At 38.9% G+C, this 18,857-nt stretch overlaps 1 protein-coding gene across 3 annotated transcripts in view; it reads left to right on the top strand.

The window, feature by feature from the left end:
* MEIS1 (Meis homeobox 1) overlaps positions 1–16,253 on the top strand; it is a 132,200-nt gene extending 115,947 nt beyond the window's left edge. For 2 of the 3 annotated variants that reach the window (XM_006092995.3, XM_023757450.1), the window contains exons 10-12: positions 11,249–11,307; positions 12,422–12,511; positions 15,020–16,253. In XM_006092995.3, coding sequence (XP_006093057.1) covers positions 11,249–11,307; positions 12,422–12,511; positions 15,020–15,303 — 433 coding nt within the window. In that variant the 3' untranslated portion in view covers positions 15,304–16,253. Of the gene's footprint in view, positions 1–11,248; positions 11,308–12,421; positions 12,512–12,795; positions 12,892–15,019 lie in introns of all 3 variants that reach the window. The other variant, XM_006092997.3, reaches the window with a different exon arrangement.
* The last annotated feature ends 2,604 nt before the right edge of the window (positions 16,254–18,857 follow it).

Below are 18,857 nucleotides of genomic sequence, written 5' to 3'. Positions count from 1 at the left end.
ATTGAAATTTCTTTTGAGAGCCAAATTTTTTAAACTTAAACTATATAGGTAGGTACATTATTATTAACTTAATTAGGGTACTCCTAAGGCTTAGGAAGAGCCACACTCAAGGGGCCAAAAAGCCGAATGTGGCTCTCGAGCCGCAGTTTGCCGACCATGGCAGACTGTGAGACTGTGTGATAATTAATATGAACTAAAGAGGAGCAAATTTAGTTCTGAAACTGATTCTGATTCCAACTTTACAGTGGGACTGGAAAAAAAGAGCAGGTCCTTTGATAAAGAGACAAATAGGAAAACTAATTAAAAGTTGTTATTTTTCTTTATCTGAAATAAGCAAATCAAGCCCGGTAAAATAAAAACTAGTTGAAATTAAACATTATCGCAAGACATGAAAACCATGTACGCTGTCATTTCAGGACTCCTAATAGAGACAAATCAGTTGTTTTTAGCCGTGTGCTATGAGCCTATGAAGGGCATGACAGATAATACCCTCGGAATTTCTGAAGTTCCTGCACAGCAAAATTTGTTTTTTCCTCAGGCGTTCAATCTTCTCCTCTAGTAATTTTGTACATGACAAACTTTTTAGTGGGTGCATTAATAATCTATAAGTAATGGGTTGTCAGGTGTCAGTTAGATAAGATTAAAAGACTGTTTAAGCATTATCCATGTGCTTCTTTGCATGCGTTTTATAGGTCAGGAGAAATAACTTTCTGAATTGTGGTTGTATGCACACACTGGGGTTTTTTGTGTTTTTCTTTTTTATTTTTTTTTATTTCAGTCTCTCTCATTTGGCCCCGCTCCAGGTATACGTGGAAGAACTGTATTACGTTACATAAATCCTGCATGTAGGAGCAGATTGGGAACTCACACTGTGTGAAGCAAGGGGACAAATGTCTCCGCTGTCTCCTGGAAGCTGATTTTAGTGTTTGCAGCGTTCCTCTTCTTCTTCTGAAAGGAAACTTTGTCAGGGGAAGCAGCCTCCGCCCAGAGGGACCCTGAAGCTGAGGCATTCAGAGGTTCCTCGCAACTCAGGTTTAGGTCTATTCTTGTCAAATCTGTCTTAAGTGTGTTTACATACAGTTTGCCTTTCTGGTATTTTCTGCTTGCACAGACCTGATCTCCACCTATTTTGTGTCAACAGTTGCTGAGGCTGGTGTTGGGTGATTAACCATTGAGCACCGAAGCACCTCGCTGTGCCCACAGAGACCCTCCTCTCCCCTCTCACTTACATCATCATCTTGCTTCGGGCTGCGCCTACATAAAACAAACAGCATTTCTGAGTGGTTAAAAAGTCAGCCCGCGACATGAAAAAATGGGGCAAATGTTGCCTCTTTGTTGAATAAAACAATTTTCTCAGAAATGGAGTGGAGCCAGGGGCGCGGGGGAAGGAAGTGTTTCTGAGGGCCAACGTTGTCTTGGATCCGGGCCGCCTCGCTCCAGTGTGTGAATGCCTAGAGCTTTGTGTAAATGCTCAGCGTTTCATTCTGTTCCTGTTTTAATTTTTAAGGGGAAAGAGAACATTAAAGAAAACCCAACAACAACACACACACACAACCCTCCAACAACATGGGTGCCTGCAACTTTGGCAAATATAGGGCTCCCCTGTTCGGTGCACTCATCATTGTTGATATTTTCCTCTTTAATTTATTTCCATTCTTACAGAGCTTTTCAGCCTGACCCATTAGTATGGGAAATAATGAACTCTATTGGGCTCTTGACACCTGAACAATAACAAATAAATGGAAAACCTTAATGGGTTCCCATCCTTGAGAGCTCCCTTTTCCTTTTTACCCTCTTAACTGATGTGACCAAAGGGCCTAATGCCTCACAAGATTAGATCCATCTCAGAAGAAGGAAAAGATATTTCCTTTCTCAAACACATTAACTCTTTCAGGCCTGTGGGGATTATTGGTCTTGGGTTCTAAATGTAGCTCAGCTCAAAAATGAATTTCGGGTCATTGGAAAGATCTGGCTGAATATTGATCAAGTCACTGGTTTTCCAGAATAGTATATTGCCTAGGGAGAGAAGTGACATGTGCCGTGATTAAAAACATATGTAAGTGTCTACTGTTTTCTTTCTACTCTAGGATGCTGATTTAAATGTACACCAGTATGTTTGAGGGTTGTTGTCTGGTTGAGGAACTTTGTTGGCCCATATCCCTAGAACATCTGCTATGGCTGACTTTATTTGATCCCTAGTTTGGGTCAGAGTTCATATGTACTTGCAAAGGGCAGGGAGTAGTGGATGGTGAAAAGCTAATTGAAGGAACTGTACATGTCCAAAGATGTCAGATCTTAGCCCCCATGGCTGGTCACCTGGCAATGCCCTATTCCCATCCTCAGGGCCAAGACGGGGTGGGGGGCAGAACAGACATAATCAGAATCATTCCGAGTGCACGTAGTATAAAAAAGCTTACTGAGAATTAACTTTTGATTTTAGTCCTGTCATTTCTTTGGAAAGTGCAAATAACAAAGGGATATGGGATTTTGACATTTATCAAAAGGGGGCCTGGATTAAAATTTTGGAAACCCTGTGCTACGGAGCAACAGAAGCAAAAGCTGGGTGGGATTTTATGCGTCATGTGACATGAGGCTCAGGGCCTTACAACGTTACTCTGCCAATTAGAGGGGAGGAAAGGGCTGATTCCTGCTCCAGCGCCTCTTCCAGTCCACCCTTACATATTTATGTTTAACAGCTTTCATTGAGATATAATTCACATACCATGCAAGTTACCCATTTAAAGTATACAATTCAATGGGTTTTTGTAGGAAGCTATCCCCACAGTCAATTTTAGAACGCTTTCACCACCTCAAAAAGAAACCGGGTACCCTTTATTTATCTTGTTTTAATTTTTTATTGGCGTAACATTGGTTAATAACTTATATAAATTCCAGGTGTACCACATTATAATTTGATACCTGTATACTCTATTATCTGTACCCTTTAGCTAATATCCCACCCCACACTTCCATCCATCCTACCAGCTCCTGGCAACCATGAATCTACTTTTTGTCCCTATAGATTTGCCTATTCTGGATATTTCACAAATATGTTATTGTATGATATGTGATCTTTTGTGACTGGCTTTTTTCTCTTAGAATCCTATCTAATAAAGAGGGAATATGGTAATAGACCCTCACGCTGTTGCAAAGATGGTGGCGCCCACAACCAATAAGGAGGGAATTTGCTAATTGCTGCCCCGCACTCAAAGATGGCGGCACCCACAGCCAATAAGGAGGAAATATGCTAATTGATTGCCCCACCCTCAAAGATGGTGGCACCCACAGCCAATAAGGAGGGAATATGCTAATTGACTGCCCCGCCCTAGAACTTGGTGGCACCCAGTCCCCTCAGCCCCGCTAGGGCAGCAGGCACACGGCAAGGCCAGAGTCCCCCAGTCCCCTCAGCCCCCCAGCCTCCCAGGGCCATCCGAGACTCAGGTAACCAGGGCCCACCAAGGCTTGCGCTGCCAGCAGTGGCAGCAGCAGAGGTGTGATGGGGTGTCGCCTTCCCCTGATGGCCGGGTCGCCTCCTTCCCCTGAGGGCTCCCAGACTGTGAGAGGGGGCAGGCTGGGCTGAGGGACCCCCCTCCAGTGCATGAATTTTCATGCACCGGGCCTCCAGTAATGTTTTTAAATTTCCTCCACATTGTAAAAAGTGTCATCGGTACTTTTATTTTTATGAATAAATAATATTTCATTTTATGGATGTACCACATTTTGTTTCTCCATGCATCATTGGTGGACATTGGAGTGGTTTCTACCTCTTGCTGCTATAAGCATTCATGTACAAGTGTGTGTATTTTTGCATGCCACTAGATATTTTTGAGAATCATAATAACAGCGTCTCAACAAACCCCTGTCTTTGGTTTTACAATTTTCAGAGCACTTGCCAGTGTTTTGACTGTGATAATTGTGTGTAATATTGTACAAGGAAAAGGGTAGCCACTCATAAGTGAAATTCATATTCTCCAAACTTTTTTCAGGGTGCCTTAGATGCCCATAAGCATTTTTCAAAGATTTGACATATTCTAAGAGGAGGTTATTTTGTTTGTTTTAGTGTCTTTATTTAAAAATTTTTGTCATATACCTCAATTGAGAGATTTTTGCCTTTTAGTATAAGTGGTTCCATTTGTATTTAGAGGCTACATTGTGACATACATTACTGGGATTTCAAGCCTTTCTAATTGAAACACAAGTTACAATGAACATTCTAAGGAATAGAGACAAGCCCCCATTCAAGTCAAGTCATCTTCATTGTGGCGTTCTATAGCCTAACATGGCAGGTAAGAGTAGAAATCAAGCTAAATTTTGAGATATTCTCCCTTGGTATGAGTAGAGACTCCAGGCCAGAGAAGTTTGGGGTTGGTCAAGGCTTGGGAACTAAGGCAAATAAAGGAGAGATCCTAGAGAAAGGAAAGAGCTCACAGAGGTTAATAAAATTAAATGGGTTTCAGGAGTACAAATATATAATACATCATCTGTATATTGTATTGTGTGTTCATCATCCCAAGGTGTCTCCTTCCATCACCATTTATCCTTCCATTATCCTCTTTACCTCCCCCAACTTTCTTTTCCCTCCAGTAATCACCCATACTGTTGTCTATGAGTTTATATTTTTTTAGAATAAAAAAAAAATCACTTTGCAATTTGCTTTCAAGGAAAAACTTTGTTCTATATAACCAAATGATAAAATGTTTGGACATTATTTCAACATCTAAAGTTCAACAGAATACATGGGTTTTGTTATTTCTTTGTGTTAAAATGTTCAGCTAAATAGTGATTTCTTTTTACTGGTTGCTTTGAAAAAATTTTTATATGTAACTAACTTCCTCAATTTCAGCCCTTTCTGGAGTAATTTGACAAATACACCCATCACTGAAGGGGCTGCTGACTGATGGGTTTAGTGTGATTGGAGCAAATTCCAATATTATACCTCCAGGGGGGATGGGGAGCAGGACCTGTGCTGCCTTCTCCCCTCCTGTCCACTCTCCTCCTCCACCCGCACACACACAGATGATGTATTGCAGTCCTGGAACTGTCAGATCCTGGAGGAGCTTGAGAAACTAGAGAAAGGTGCCAAAAGCATGATTTCATAAGGTTTGACTTGAGATGGAGTCAACTTTCTTGAGCATCTTAAAATCACGTTTCATGAAATTTTATTTCACAGTGAAAGGGAGTGTAGCAGGCTTGGCCCCTGAAGACTGCCAGTTATGGATCGTTAAATCCAATAAGTGAATGTAAATCTAAAATGAAGAATTCCAACAGAAGATTTTGAAGTTGATTTCTTGTTTTAAAGAACAGAGCGTTATTTGGGAGATAGCTAGAACGCTTTCCCTAAAGGGTTTGTTTATAAGACAGGCCTTAAAGTTATTAGGAAATGCTGACTTTTAAAAAATGTAATATATATGGTTTTATTTAAATGACTGTGATAAAGTTGAAGGAAATGCTACGTTAAGGAAAATTTATGGACTAGAGAAAGGACAAAATTCTGGAATTCAGCAGCTACCTTCCAATGTGACATTTTATAGTTGAAGATTTAATTCTATAGAAATATTTATAGAAATTACCAAAATGAATTATGTATCAATTAAGTATTATACTTGCATATTGTTTATTTTTAACTGAATAAAGAATAATGCATGCAGAAATCACCAGTTCTTATACTTAAAAATGCATGGTATTAATTTTTACTATAAAGTATTAATATTAAAGTATTATTATTAAAGTATAGCTATTCCTAACTATAGCTAAATATTAATCAAAGATGAGTATAATTTACACTTCCTTTGATGAATGGTATAGGTATAGAAGGCATTTATACTAACATATCCTGCTATTTAATGAAATCTTTTCTTTAATATTAAGTTGATAACTTTAGCTTCTCAGGCATATGGGAGAGTATTGTAAAATGATATTCCTCCATATTAAATAGATACCCCCCTTCCTGCTGACTATTCACTTATGCCCAGTTGGCAAGAAGCACTATGGGGATGACTGACAGTCATGTCATTGTTTAGAAACAGCAGCATTTTGATTTTCTGTGGTTCACCGTGTTGGCAGTGACTTGCTGAAGTAACAGAATGTGGACACCCCTTAATCATCAGTGAATAAAGTAGGCTGCAAACATTGAGTAATAGAATTAACTGAGGCAAGGTGAACGTGCCTTTTCTGAAAGTGAGCAAGTCATTTTGCCTTATTTTTGTTGGTATTAGAGAACCATACAAGGAAGTGTAAGGGAGTAAAAGTATAGGAAAGGGGCAAAGCTGTGTGGAAAAGTTGCCTGTGGCCTGGGAAAATGCACCTTGTGTTTTGGTTCAGATGGATGCCTACGATCTCTCCACCTTTCCTGGTTCTCACGGAGAGGAAACTAAACTTAGCAATCCAGTTCTGTGGGAAGGAACCGGGGCAAGGAGTGGAGGATAAACTAAAGGACAAAGGTCAACTTTAGAAAGCTGTTCTACCAGATCTTGCTCAGAAAGCTATTCAGGTATACAGAGACTGAGAAGAAAAGGAGATAGGTGGGATTAGCAGAATGAAAAACTTTAAAAGCCTAATGATAAAAAAAATCTAGGGGGCCAAGAGAAGGAAGAATAAAGCAAGAATTCCTGTAGTGTTTTTTGTTTTTAGCATAAGTCAGGATTCATCTCCCATTCTCCTTGTCTGATTCCTATTTAAAAATTTAAAGAATAAAATGCAATTTGGAGATGATCCCCTGTGTAATGTTTTTGAAGATTTTGCTTCCCTTTTAACCTCCCATTCTCCCTTATTAGGACGTGTGTCCTAAACAAATAACTAAGTAAAAAGAAATATATCTCTGTTCATTTTGACATGGAATAAAGCTATAAAGCCAATCCATTAAATTACTTTTCTTTTTAAAATGTCTTGTTTTGAGAAAGGAGATAGTTTGGTCACAGGAAGAAATTCTAGTCCATGATTCTTTGAAAAAGGGGAATATAAGAATTCTTTCCCTTATTCAGTCTTCTACCACCTACAGGGGGTCCAGTTCTTAAAGGGTACTTTACAAAAGAAGATTGTGATTTCAAAGCAAAATGGATTTGAAAAAATATACCTTGATGTTCAGAATGTAATGTGGAAAGGCAAAAAGAATGTTTCCCAACCTGAAAGCACACTTCACTGAGAGGCTTACCTTTTAATTGCCCAGTTTATGGCAAATGTGAGCTGCATTTTATGAAACCAAAGTGTGAAACTCCTTTAATGTCCTGTTGTCAGGTATTCCTGACAGTATACATCTGAATTTTAAGGGCTGTAATGGTTGGACATCAGTTGTAAAAGTTTTCTCTTACGTCTTTAAACTAACAAACTTTTAAAAGAGACCTCATTATCAATCTGGAATATTCTAAAGATTGTATGAAGTTGATGGATATATTTTATCTTAAACTATTTGGTGGTTGTTGGAGAATGTACATTTTATTGTACATTCAAATTAGAATTTTGTCATTTCCTTTTTTTATTTATCTCTAAAAACACTTTCTTCTTATGTTCAAGCTCTGATATATATTTATGTATTCATCCATAAATGTTGATATATATTTGTACACACACATGTGAGCTTAAAATAAGTATTTTACTGATGCTTCTTGAAATGACAGTATTTTATTAAGAAGGAAATATGTTCATGTAAGTTCACATAAAATCTAAAGTTCTTTTTTTGGTTCAGTGTTTAGAAAATTCTTGATAATTTAGAATCTTCCACAATGGAAAGTAAAGCGTTCTGTCACAAAAGCAGGGAGGATGAGACACGAGGTCAAAGGGCATTTTAGAAACAAACAGCTGGGCCAGTTTATTTAAACAGATACAGGGATGGGGGAACTGACCTCTGTTTGACTTATAGTGGGAGGAGCAAGAATGTCATTTTATTACTTTGCCCAGAAGGAAAATGTTTTTGTATCTGAATTCACCCCGAAGCCATCTAAACACATGGCTTTGCTGTACGTAGCTTACTTCCAAAGAGAGTACATATAAGATAGTCTAGGATAATGATAAAATACACTAAAGAGAGGCAAATGTTCAGATGGTTTTAAGATCAAAGAGATCATGTTTTAAAAAAGAAAATATTTGGCTATTAGTGATTTTTAGGTAAAGATATCTGTCATGACCCCAGATAATAGTGTATTTCATATAAGTATAGGAATTGTAATCTGGTAACATTCTGAGAGTTTATGATGTCCTGTATGAGCTGATAAGTTTTCAAAAATGAGAAGTTCCAAGTTTGTAGTTTAGACAAAGTGATTAGGTGTTCTTGGGTTTTCAATGTTTTATTATTTTTATTTTATTTAATGAAATATCTTCATATCTACATAACCTAACGGTAGCTTACATCGGTGCTGTCAGTAATAGCAACTGGTTATTGCCACCAAAAGAAAAGCAACAGTACCTAGTACCTGGGGGCCCTTAGTTGCGAGGCTGTGGTGAGGTGTTTACTTGCTACCTGGGGACCAGAGCAGGGCTAGAGTAACGTTATGTAGTGTTGTCCACTGAATACCTTCAGAGGCACACAGACAAACCTCAGCATAGTGAGCAGAGCGTGGCCCAAATGATGAATGGACTCAACATCCGAGAACAACTCACATCCTAGAATGGCATTGTTAACAATCACAGAGGTGTAACCTGGGGAGAAGAAGGGAGAAGCCAATGGAGCATGATGGCTATGGTTTAAAAATTTGAAAGCAATCCTGAAGAAGTAATATTTAAATTGTTTAAATTACCCCAAGAAGTTGTCCTGGTGAAAGCACTTTAGATCCAGTGAGGCAGAAGCTGCTGACAGTTGCCTGGTCTATAGAATGAGTGGGCTCTCAGGTAAGGTGGCAAGTATTGTATTAGAAACAGCCCAGCAGAGGTTACCCCTCCTGATACCCATTACATGGGGATATCAGAGAATGAAAGCAAGTCAGTGATCAAGCTAGGTGACCATTAAAGCCCCTTCCAAAACCGAGGTGTGATTTTTCTATCATTCCTTGGGTTTAACAGCCATGGATTCAAACTTGAGTTGATTAATATGAATTGGTCTTTGGGAATCTGAATATACAGATGTGAAAGAGGCAAGCTATGGAATATAGATAACTCAAGCCACCAAATCTTATTCATAGTTTTATCTTTGTCTATATACACTAGCAATACAGTCATCAAAATCCCCAATCTACAAAACGTTCAGTCATGCTTATTGTTGGAATCAACGATCGAGTTGTTGCCAGTGTTGATTGGCTCAAAACCAGCTCATTAAAAAATATCTATGTACTTCAGAATATTCTAGATGGGTGGCACAGTAGTGGACATGCTCTGCTTAGGACATTAGAGAGGGGGTACTTGATACTATTGGCCAGCTGTCTGTCACTCAGCAAATTATTAACATCTCTTGGGTAACATGTGACCTCAAATAAGTCACTTAATTCATCAGAGCTGTGGCTTCTCGTTTGTTAAAAAGTGCTCTTCCTATTTTTAGATAAATAGTATAAATCATATCCACAAAATATTATGTTTTTAAAAGGACTTTTAAAAATGTTACCAGAGTTCCTTCACTCTAAGAGCCTGCAGACTATGAACAGTAGCAGTAGATAAAGAGTTGATTTTTGGTCTCTTTACCTAGATTAGTTACTATGAAAATTACTTTTGGTATATGCAGAAAATTAATATTAAATAATTTTCTAATTGGTCATGCAGTGAAGGCAGATAATGAAAAGGCAGAATTTTTTTTCATTTTAATTGGTTATTTCACATGGTGTTTGTGCTACACCTGTGCTTATAATGAGAATGGAGAATTAATCTAACCTTCTGCTCACATGATTCCAATTTTCATGGTTTATACAAGATAATGATAACCTGATTTGCAACACAATTTGTTTTAGATCTGTGCTTTAAATATTTTTATTAGCAGTTCAGGGACTTCATATACAAGAACTGATATAATAAGTGTTGCCAATAAGAGTTAGCACTAACAGTGTCCTTTTAGTTAGATTCCACTGTCATTATTATTTTAATTACTTCTCAGATATTGGAAAGATATAGGAATGTAAGATATTGAGAATCTTCAAATGTCATGGAGTTTTCATTTTTATTTTAAAAACCTGTCCCTGTCTGTTTAATGGCTTGTTTTTGGGGAATTATTTTCCTACCTGGAGAGGGGAGACTTACAAACTAGAATTCATACTGGACTGTGGATCCTTTAATTATTAATAGTGAATAATCGAAATTTTTTACTGTATTTTTATGTGCGGCTCATGTTCAATATATTCAAATCTGAATTGAATTGAGAACTAAAAGCACTTTACTATTTCAGAATCTACTCTGTCCTGTTCATTTCCTGTATTTGATATGTAAGTCTTAGTACTAGGCAGTACATACGGATCTTAAGAGTTAGCAATTTCATGAGCATGACTTTGGAGAGCTTGTACTAACCACTTTTTTATTTTTCCAGTGGCTAATCACTTTTGTATGGGCAACAAAAGTTGTATAAAGTAAATCTTATTAAGACACTTAAGTGACTTAAATATCTTAATAAGAGGTTTATTATAAATTTTCAGGTTTAGCTGGAGAAAGCAAGATTATAAGTTCAATTACTGTATAGCTGTGACCTCGCCTTGACCTCAGACTTTACATAAAGAGAGAAAAAAAAGCCACCCCAAGAAATCTCTAAAAGGAATGCGTTTCTCTGAAGTCCCCAGCAGTGTGAGTTAGTGGTGATAAACTCCAGACATTCTCTCATTTGATGGTGTGCTGCCATCCCAGTTCATTATCTTAATAGTGGGCATTAAAATAGAATTAGGTTTGCAAGAGGTAGGGAAGGTTTCGATAAAAATTGTAAAAAAGAAGTCGGAGAACGTAAGAATGAAATGTCACTAATTAGAAGAGGGAACGGATGCCCTTATGGACATCTCGCGCTCCCCAGCAAATATCCCCCCCTTGCAATTGAAAAGAGTGGTGGCTGGTATTGTTTCCTGAAAATTCTGCTAATTCCCCCATGAAAAGATGAAATGGAAGTGTCCAACTGTGGTAAAACAGGCAAACATAAATCAACTCAGAAACCCCAAGCCTGTGTACTCAAAGGTCACTGGGGGTTACAGGTTTTGCAGCATTTGAAACTGCACAGTGAGCAGGGGAGAGCCACTCCGCCAAGACCTAGCTTTGCTCTTACTGTGATCCATCTTCTCTTCCTCCACCTCCCCCCACCGCTTTTTGGGTTTTGTTTTGTTTTAAGGAATAATGATTTGCTCTACTTTCTTGGTTACAGGTTTATTAATGCCCGGAGAAGAATAGTGCAGCCCATGATAGACCAGTCCAACCGAGCAGGCAAGTCCCCCATAGTGACTGTATTCAAGTCACGCAAGCGAAAACCATCCTCAAGCCATTCACCGGGAGGTCCGATACCTGGTAAATAAACTGGGAGTGAGTGCTAGGAGCGCCTGGCAATTAAAATGAAACCGGTTTAGTTTCATAACAACACTAATCAATTTAACATCATTATAAAAACGTTTGGAGAAGGTGGAAAAAAAGAAAAGTAGCTCTTAAGTCATTACAATGCTCAGCTACAATATTCTTTGTACACATTCAATCTATTAATGTTATTTTTTTTTTCTGAGTTTGCCTTCCCAGCTCTTTCTGCTACTATGGCCACTCCCTGGTGCATGGCTTGGTGTGGAATTGCTGTAAACTTTATTACCTGTCAAAAGGGCAAAGGGGTCAGGATCGCTTGTGGGACTCAGTAAAGTTCAAAGACATTCAATGAGGTAGAGCTTTTGTGTGCTTTAATAACCCAAGGCAGCTTACTTCTGAAGCAGCTTTTCATGTACAGTTAAAACATGGGATTCAGGTAGTGGTATAAATACACGATTCCTTTTCTCAGGCCTTCTCCTGTTAATATTCATCTTCTGGTGTTCAACTTTTTAAAAAATAGCTTTCTGTGTTTTCATCAGAGCTTAAAATGGTAATACGTCTATGGGATCACAACTTGCAGATCTAAAAATCCAAGAAACATCTTTCTAGGATTTGTTTTTGTATTGTAATATACCAATGAGATTAACAACAGTATCTACTAGGGGCTGATGTGAATCTATACTTTCTTTACAAAACTCTCTCTCATCTCATAGAGAGCACGATGAAAAACGGTGGTAAACACCACATTGAGTCACTACATATTTAGTCATATTCCCATAATTCTTTTTTCCTTTCAACAACTATTGTGTGATCGCCAGACAAAAACCCAAACATGAACTTTCTGTATCTTCACTATTCTTTGAACAGTGTTTTAAAACTTGGTCACAGGTATGTAGAGCTGAAATTTAACTTGGAGTGTTTTAAAATTTTATCTGCCTGGTATGTTCTCTTTGTCTCTCTCTCTCTCTCTCTCTCTGGCTATTCTATCTTGGAGACTGTTATTAAGAACCTGTGTTCTGCACTTTTGTAGTAAGTCAAGGAACACCTTATAACCCCGATGGACAGCCAATGGGAGGTTTCGTAATGGACGGTCAGCAACACATGGGCATCAGGGCACCAGGTAAGACTGTTTTGTGGTTGCTTCTCATTTGTAACTCCAAGAGTGTCACCCCCCACCAGCCCAGGTAAAGTCACTTCATCCTTTGCTATTATCTCAAGCTGCCTGCCTTGCCTGCCATCTGTGCATCTAAGATATTGCAGAGGGGAAGCCAGGATCTTTACGCACTGAAGATCTCACTGTTTCTCAACCCTCTGGAACCTGTTTTTTTTTTAAGGGTCTTTTGGCACTATCTGTTGACTTTGCTCATTTTCTGGCCTCTTCTTGGATTTTTATCTCCCTTCTAGGACCTATGAGTGGAATGGGCATGAATATGGGCATGGAGGGGCAGTGGCACTACATGTAACCTTCATCTAGTTAACCAATCGCAAAGCCAGGGGGAAGTAAGTACAAATGGGGTCTTTGTTTTCACTTTGTCCTAGGAATATTTTTCCTCTTGCATTTTCTTACGTTCTCCTTGCCCATAGCTTCATGCTTGTTCATTCCTTTCCATTAAACTCCTGGTTTCTTGCTTCCTTCATTTTCTCCTTGGTTGCGATCAAGCTTTTAAGCTTATAAATGCTGTGTATGATGTACATTTATCCTGTGTGTTGCTATTATACAGTACTGACCACATGACAAAATAAGAAACAGTCAGGAGGTGGGGGAGTGGGTTGTCATAGCAACAGACTGATTTGCAAAATGTAAGCAGTCTGCAGCAGTGCAAGGAGAGGAAAGAGCATGTCCCCAAAGTGTCATAAATCTGTCTAACCGCAGTTGATGCATGAGTTACATTTCTACACTAACCTGCAAGACACTGCAAAGCCAAACAGAGACTTCTTTTAGGGACATAAACACTAGCTTTCCTTAGGGTAAGTAAAGGCATATTTTGAGCTTCAGTCAACTAAACTTTGATTTTTTTTTCTTAGTTTATTCCTTTGTCTGTCCATCATAATGGGATTACGTGTGGCAATGGAAAAAGGGAGAATACAAAATAGAGGTGTGCACAGCAGGCTGCAGGGCTTAGCCCAGGCTAATTGACTATATCCAAATTAAGTATGCCATCACTTGCAGTGTGACAAATGGATTTGACTTATTCAGTATACAAAAATAGAGATCATTAATGCAATCTTCAGTGGCAGGCCTAGTGAAGTGGGCCTAGGAAAACTGTCCCAGATTCTCGCTCTTGCATTTTCTCCCCGAAAAAGACACTCCAGCCATTCGTGTTCAAACAAGTAAGACTGTTTTGAACACCGAAGCTCTTGTTCACTTCCTAAATTACCCCTAATAGCATTGCTCTAGTTTTGTTTCCGAAATTAAAAGCAGTTAAGTCCAAGTCTTGGTTGTATCTCTGATTATATTAACACACTATTTAAAAGCACTGCTGAGGCCAAGGATAATTCGTATTGGTCTTCCTCTCCGGGTGTGAGTCAAATATAAGTTTAACAATTAGCTCCCGAAAACATTCCATTGAGCTCGGGAATGCAACAGTCTTATTACCTCATCATGGAATTCTCTGGCTTAGTTAATTTAAATATTGTTTCTTAGTTTCTGGGTCAATTAAATTTAAATGATGTATTTTATGCTTCGTGACCAATTAAATTAATAGGTTATTACAAAAAATATTATCATCTTTTTTGATTAAAGAGCTGTGGGTACAGTATATTTTATAAGCAATTTTCATTAGTTCAAAAATGTTCCTTTAGGCTAGATTAAGCAGCCATTCATTGCTAGAGCCTGGAGACCTTATTCGAAGGTGTTCATCGCATTCACAGTGCACTATTACTTAGAACTAAAGCCAATTGAACCTACTTAGCAATAGTGTTATGCCTTTCACCCTTGATGATTATGGAGCTTATAGCTCTCAGAAACAATACACCTGTCAGTTTCCATCAACTATAGCAACCCATGCAGAAGACAAGAGGCCCCTCAAAGCAGGAGGGGTATTGTTTTAGGTCCAATTTTTCTTATTGTTCTCAAAATCATTGTAAGGTGGACAGGGTTTTGTGAAAGCTTTCTTTCCCCTAGCTCCAAGAAACCATGAGGAAGGAATTCATTGATAACTGTTATTGTTTTGTTTTGTTTCCATTTCTAAAAGTACAGGTTTAGCCAAGTAATCAGCCTTAATGAGAGCCTGTCCAGTTAGAGTCTGTCCAGTTAGTTGCCTGCGAGATGTTTCGTGACCAGTGTGGGGTCCTCTTGTATTCTTGGTAGAGAATGTTTTCAGGGAACAAAAGTGCTTCTTCAGACCAGACCTCAAATAACAGTTTTATTTTTTTTAAATAAATAAGACCTCAGTAGGTTGACCTGATCACAGTGACAATTAAAGGAAAATAGTCGAAAAAAATGCGAGTTTCCAGCAAAACATCTCTCATTTTATTTTCTTCTGTATGAATCAAAAGAATACTTTACAGAGCCATGTTCCCTTAATCACAATGTCCCCTGGTTTTTGTAGGATTGCCATAGCCAGAACCACACTATTGCTTTTTCATAATATTTTCTTTTTGTTTTTTTTCTTTTGAATTTCTACAGGGCTGCAAAGTATGCCAGGGGAATATGTAGCCCGGGGTGGTCCAATGGGTGTGAGTATGGGACAGCCAAGTTATACCCAACCCCAGATGCCCCCCCATCCTGCTCAGCTGCGTCATGGGCCCCCCATGCATACGTACATTCCTGGACACCCTCACCACCCAACAGTGATGATGCATGGAGGACCGCCCCACCCTGGAATGCCAATGTCAGCATCAAGCCCCACGGTTCTTAATACAGGAGACCCAACAATGAGTGGACAAGTCATGGACATTCATGCTCAGTAGCTTAAGGGAATATGCATTGTCTGCAACGGTGACTGATTTCAAATCATGTTTTTTTCTGCAATGACTGTGGAGTTCCATTCTTGGCATCTACTTTGGACCAAGGAGCATCCCTAATTCTTCATAGGGACTCTTAAAAAGCAGGAAATACCAACCGAAGTCAATTTGGGGGACATGCTAAATAACTATATAAGACATTAAGAGAACAAAGAGTGAAATATTGTAAATGCTATTATACTGTTATCCATATTACGTTGTTTCTTATAGATTTTTTAAGAAAAATGTGAAATTTTTCCACACTATGTGTGTTGTTTCCATAGCTCTTCACTTCCTCCAGAAGCCTCCTTACATTAAAAAGCCTTACAGTTATCCTGCAAGGGACAGGAAGGTCTGATTTGCAGGATTTTTAGAGCATTAAAATCACTATCAGGCAGAAGAATCTTTCTTCTCGCCTAGGATTTCAGCCATGCGCGTTCTCTCTCTCTCTCTCTCTCTCTCTCTCTCTCTCTCTCTCTCTCTCTCTCTCTCTCTCCTTCTCTCTAGCCTGGGGCTTGAATTTGCATGTCTAATTCATTTACTCACCATATTTGAATTGGCCTGAACAGATGTAAATCGGGAAGGATGGGAAAAACTGCAGTCATCAACAATGATTAATCAGCTGTTGCAGGCAGTGTCTTAAGGAGACTGGTAGGAGGAGGCATGGAAACCGAAAGGCCGTGTGTTTAGAAGCCTAATTGTCACATCAAGCATCATTGTCCCCATGCAACAACCACCACCTTATACATCACTTCCTGTTTTATGCAGCTCAAAAACATAGACTGAAGATTTATTTTTAATATGTTGACTTTATTTCTGAGCAAAGCATCGGTCATGTGTGTATTTTTCCATAGTCCCACCTTGGAGCATTTATGTAGACATTGTAAATAAATTTTGTGCAAAAAGGACTGGAAAAATGAACTGTATTATTGCAATTTTTTTTTGTAAAAGTAGCAGTTTGGTATGAGTTGGCATGCATACAAGATTTACTAAGTGGGATAAGCTAATTATACTTTTTGTTGTGGATAAACAAATGCTTGTTGATAGCTTTTTTCTATCAAGAAACCAAGGAGCTAATTATTAATAACAATCATTGCACACTGAGTCTTAGCGTTTCTGACGGAAACAGTTTGGATTGTATAATAACGCCAAGCCCAGTTGTAGTCGTTTGAGTGCAGTAATGAAATCTGAATCTAAAATAAAAACAAGATTATTTTTGTCATGCTGACTCCACTGCTTGAAAAATGTGTTTACTGCCCTCCCAAAAAAAATTTTTGATGATCAATGCAGTAAATATAAAAATTAATTTTGGCTCCCTGAGATATACACGTATTTGAAAAATTTTAACTACAAAGTAAATTATTTAATAATAGTTACTGATTTCTTTAAGCTGACTTAATGAACTCCTAATATCAGCAAATTTAAGGCCTAAGGGCACTAACCTAACTGTAGACTCAGAGTACAAGCAACAGAATTACTCATCAAATATCAGTGAAATTATTCTTGCACATAATGGCAAACCAAGTACAGAGTTAAGTCTTTTACTAAGGATGTTACCTAGGATGAGCAGTAGATGTTTATTAGGAAATTAACGACGTGAATTGAAGAGGCCAGACTTCAAAATCTAATTTTTATAGATATGCTCTATGTTCTCATTGGGTAAAACTGGTTATTAACTAATTTTCCAGAACAGCTGTACAGAATTTCTGCATGGCAGCCAGCTAAATGGTACAAAATAACATGTTTAAGCTGGAATAGCTTATAATTTTATTTAAATAAAATTGCTGCTATAAAAGTGCTTCCCAAAGCTAAGGAAAATACACAAATATTTTAATTAGGGCAAATTCGTTTTTAAAAATCAGCCTTGAAGCAGTGATTGCTTTGTAAACAAAGGATGGGTTGGAGGAGAGCGCCTTAAACTCAAGCCTGACATTCAGGCCCGTGCCACTCTATAAACCCGCCCTGAACAATTCTATTTTCTATTTGAAAAGGGAAACCAGCTGTGGGTTGGCTTTACTAGGTGACGTGTGATTGACTGACTCACCTGCGGGAGCAGCAGTGCGCACTCTCACCTTTTGTTTATGGGGCCTTGTGTCTAAACACGTGGACGCGCGGATGGAGAGTCTGACTCAGCCTTCACAGCACCCACCCCTCCCCTCCTCCCCGCGCAGCGCCCTCCACTCCACCCCGCCCCCACCCCATATATGGAATTGTTTAAATTTCCCTTTGGGCCCGGTGGCAATTCTTCTACATAAATAGTCCATATTAGTGAAATACTTCTCTTTTGATAGGTGGTTACTAGCCGTTAACAACCATTTATTTACTTTAAAAATGAATAACAAACTTTATAAACTAACCATCCATGTGCCCCTCCTCCCCAGTACATGCCTGGGTAAGTTGGTTATTTTCTGCCTTTATTCTGGAGGAAGCTCTTGCCGGGTGGGGGAGGGAAAGGAACGGGAGGAGGTAGGGAGGGAGGGCAGAAGGGAGAGAGAGAGAGAGAGAGAGAGAGAGAGAATGCGCGCAGAAGGTACACGTGAAGAGGAATTAGGGAATATGGAGGCTATGAAAATCAAGATCATTATTGTCCAGTGAATTAGAAAAAAAATAAAACAAAACTGTGTTCTTTCCCTGCGTTCCCCCCTCCGTGTGATGGTTTTGTGATAGTCTTGTTCTCTGTGGGTCCCTTTTCCCTGCATCGACACCCCCCCCCTTATTGCTATTTCAGCTCTTCCTCTTGTAAATTTCAGAGCCAGCTCTGAGGCGGTGGAGGACACTTATTCGAAAGAGCGAAATAATAGAGGTGCTGAGAGTATTTTTGCTGTTTCTTAAAAGGGAAAAACAAAACGCCCTCTTCTAAACAAGGGCACACAACTGTACCTGCTTTTTATTTTTATTTGGGGGGGGAGGGGCACTGGCTGAAGGAGACTACTTTCTAGTGTGATTTAAATATTTTGCGAAAAATCAAAAATATTTTACCCTATCATATTTAATCAGTTGTAATTATAACACATTCAAAATGAATAATACGTCTTGACAGTATTTTTATTGTTATTGTTCCTCGCATGATGTTCGACTGCTTTAGAAGCACAGGAAAGAGAAGTAAACGCGCTACAAATGGGGAATTACCCTCGTTTAGCATTAAAATTCATTTAGATAAAATTGCCACAAACATTTAAATGGGAAGATTAGTTCCCCCTCACGCCTTATTGCACTCGCTCAATGGTTCCGTTAAAGAACATTTTACACGTTGGAAAATTCCGTCTTCTCAGACGGCTTGCTGTTTCCTAGTTACCCACATTCAAAGCAAAGGCAGCAGCAAAGGCAGCCGCAGCAGCAGCAGCAGCAGCAGCAGCAGGAGAAAAAAAAAAAAAAAGTTTTGGCAACTGGGTCTGCAATTTCATCCGCTGCCGGCCCCAGGCTCCCCCCCCCCCCAAAAAAAAAAAAAAGGGAAAGGTTTGTGCCCCCCTTTTTTTTAAAAAAAAATACCCCCCCCCCGGGAGTGGCCCCACGGCGAGACG

This window comes from Myotis lucifugus, unplaced genomic scaffold (assembly GCF_000147115.1).
Source record: "Myotis lucifugus unplaced genomic scaffold, Myoluc2.0 scaffold_108, whole genome shotgun sequence".
NCBI classification, from domain to species: domain Eukaryota; kingdom Metazoa; phylum Chordata; class Mammalia; order Chiroptera; family Vespertilionidae; genus Myotis; species Myotis lucifugus.
This window is presented reverse-complemented; position numbering and strand designations above follow the sequence as displayed.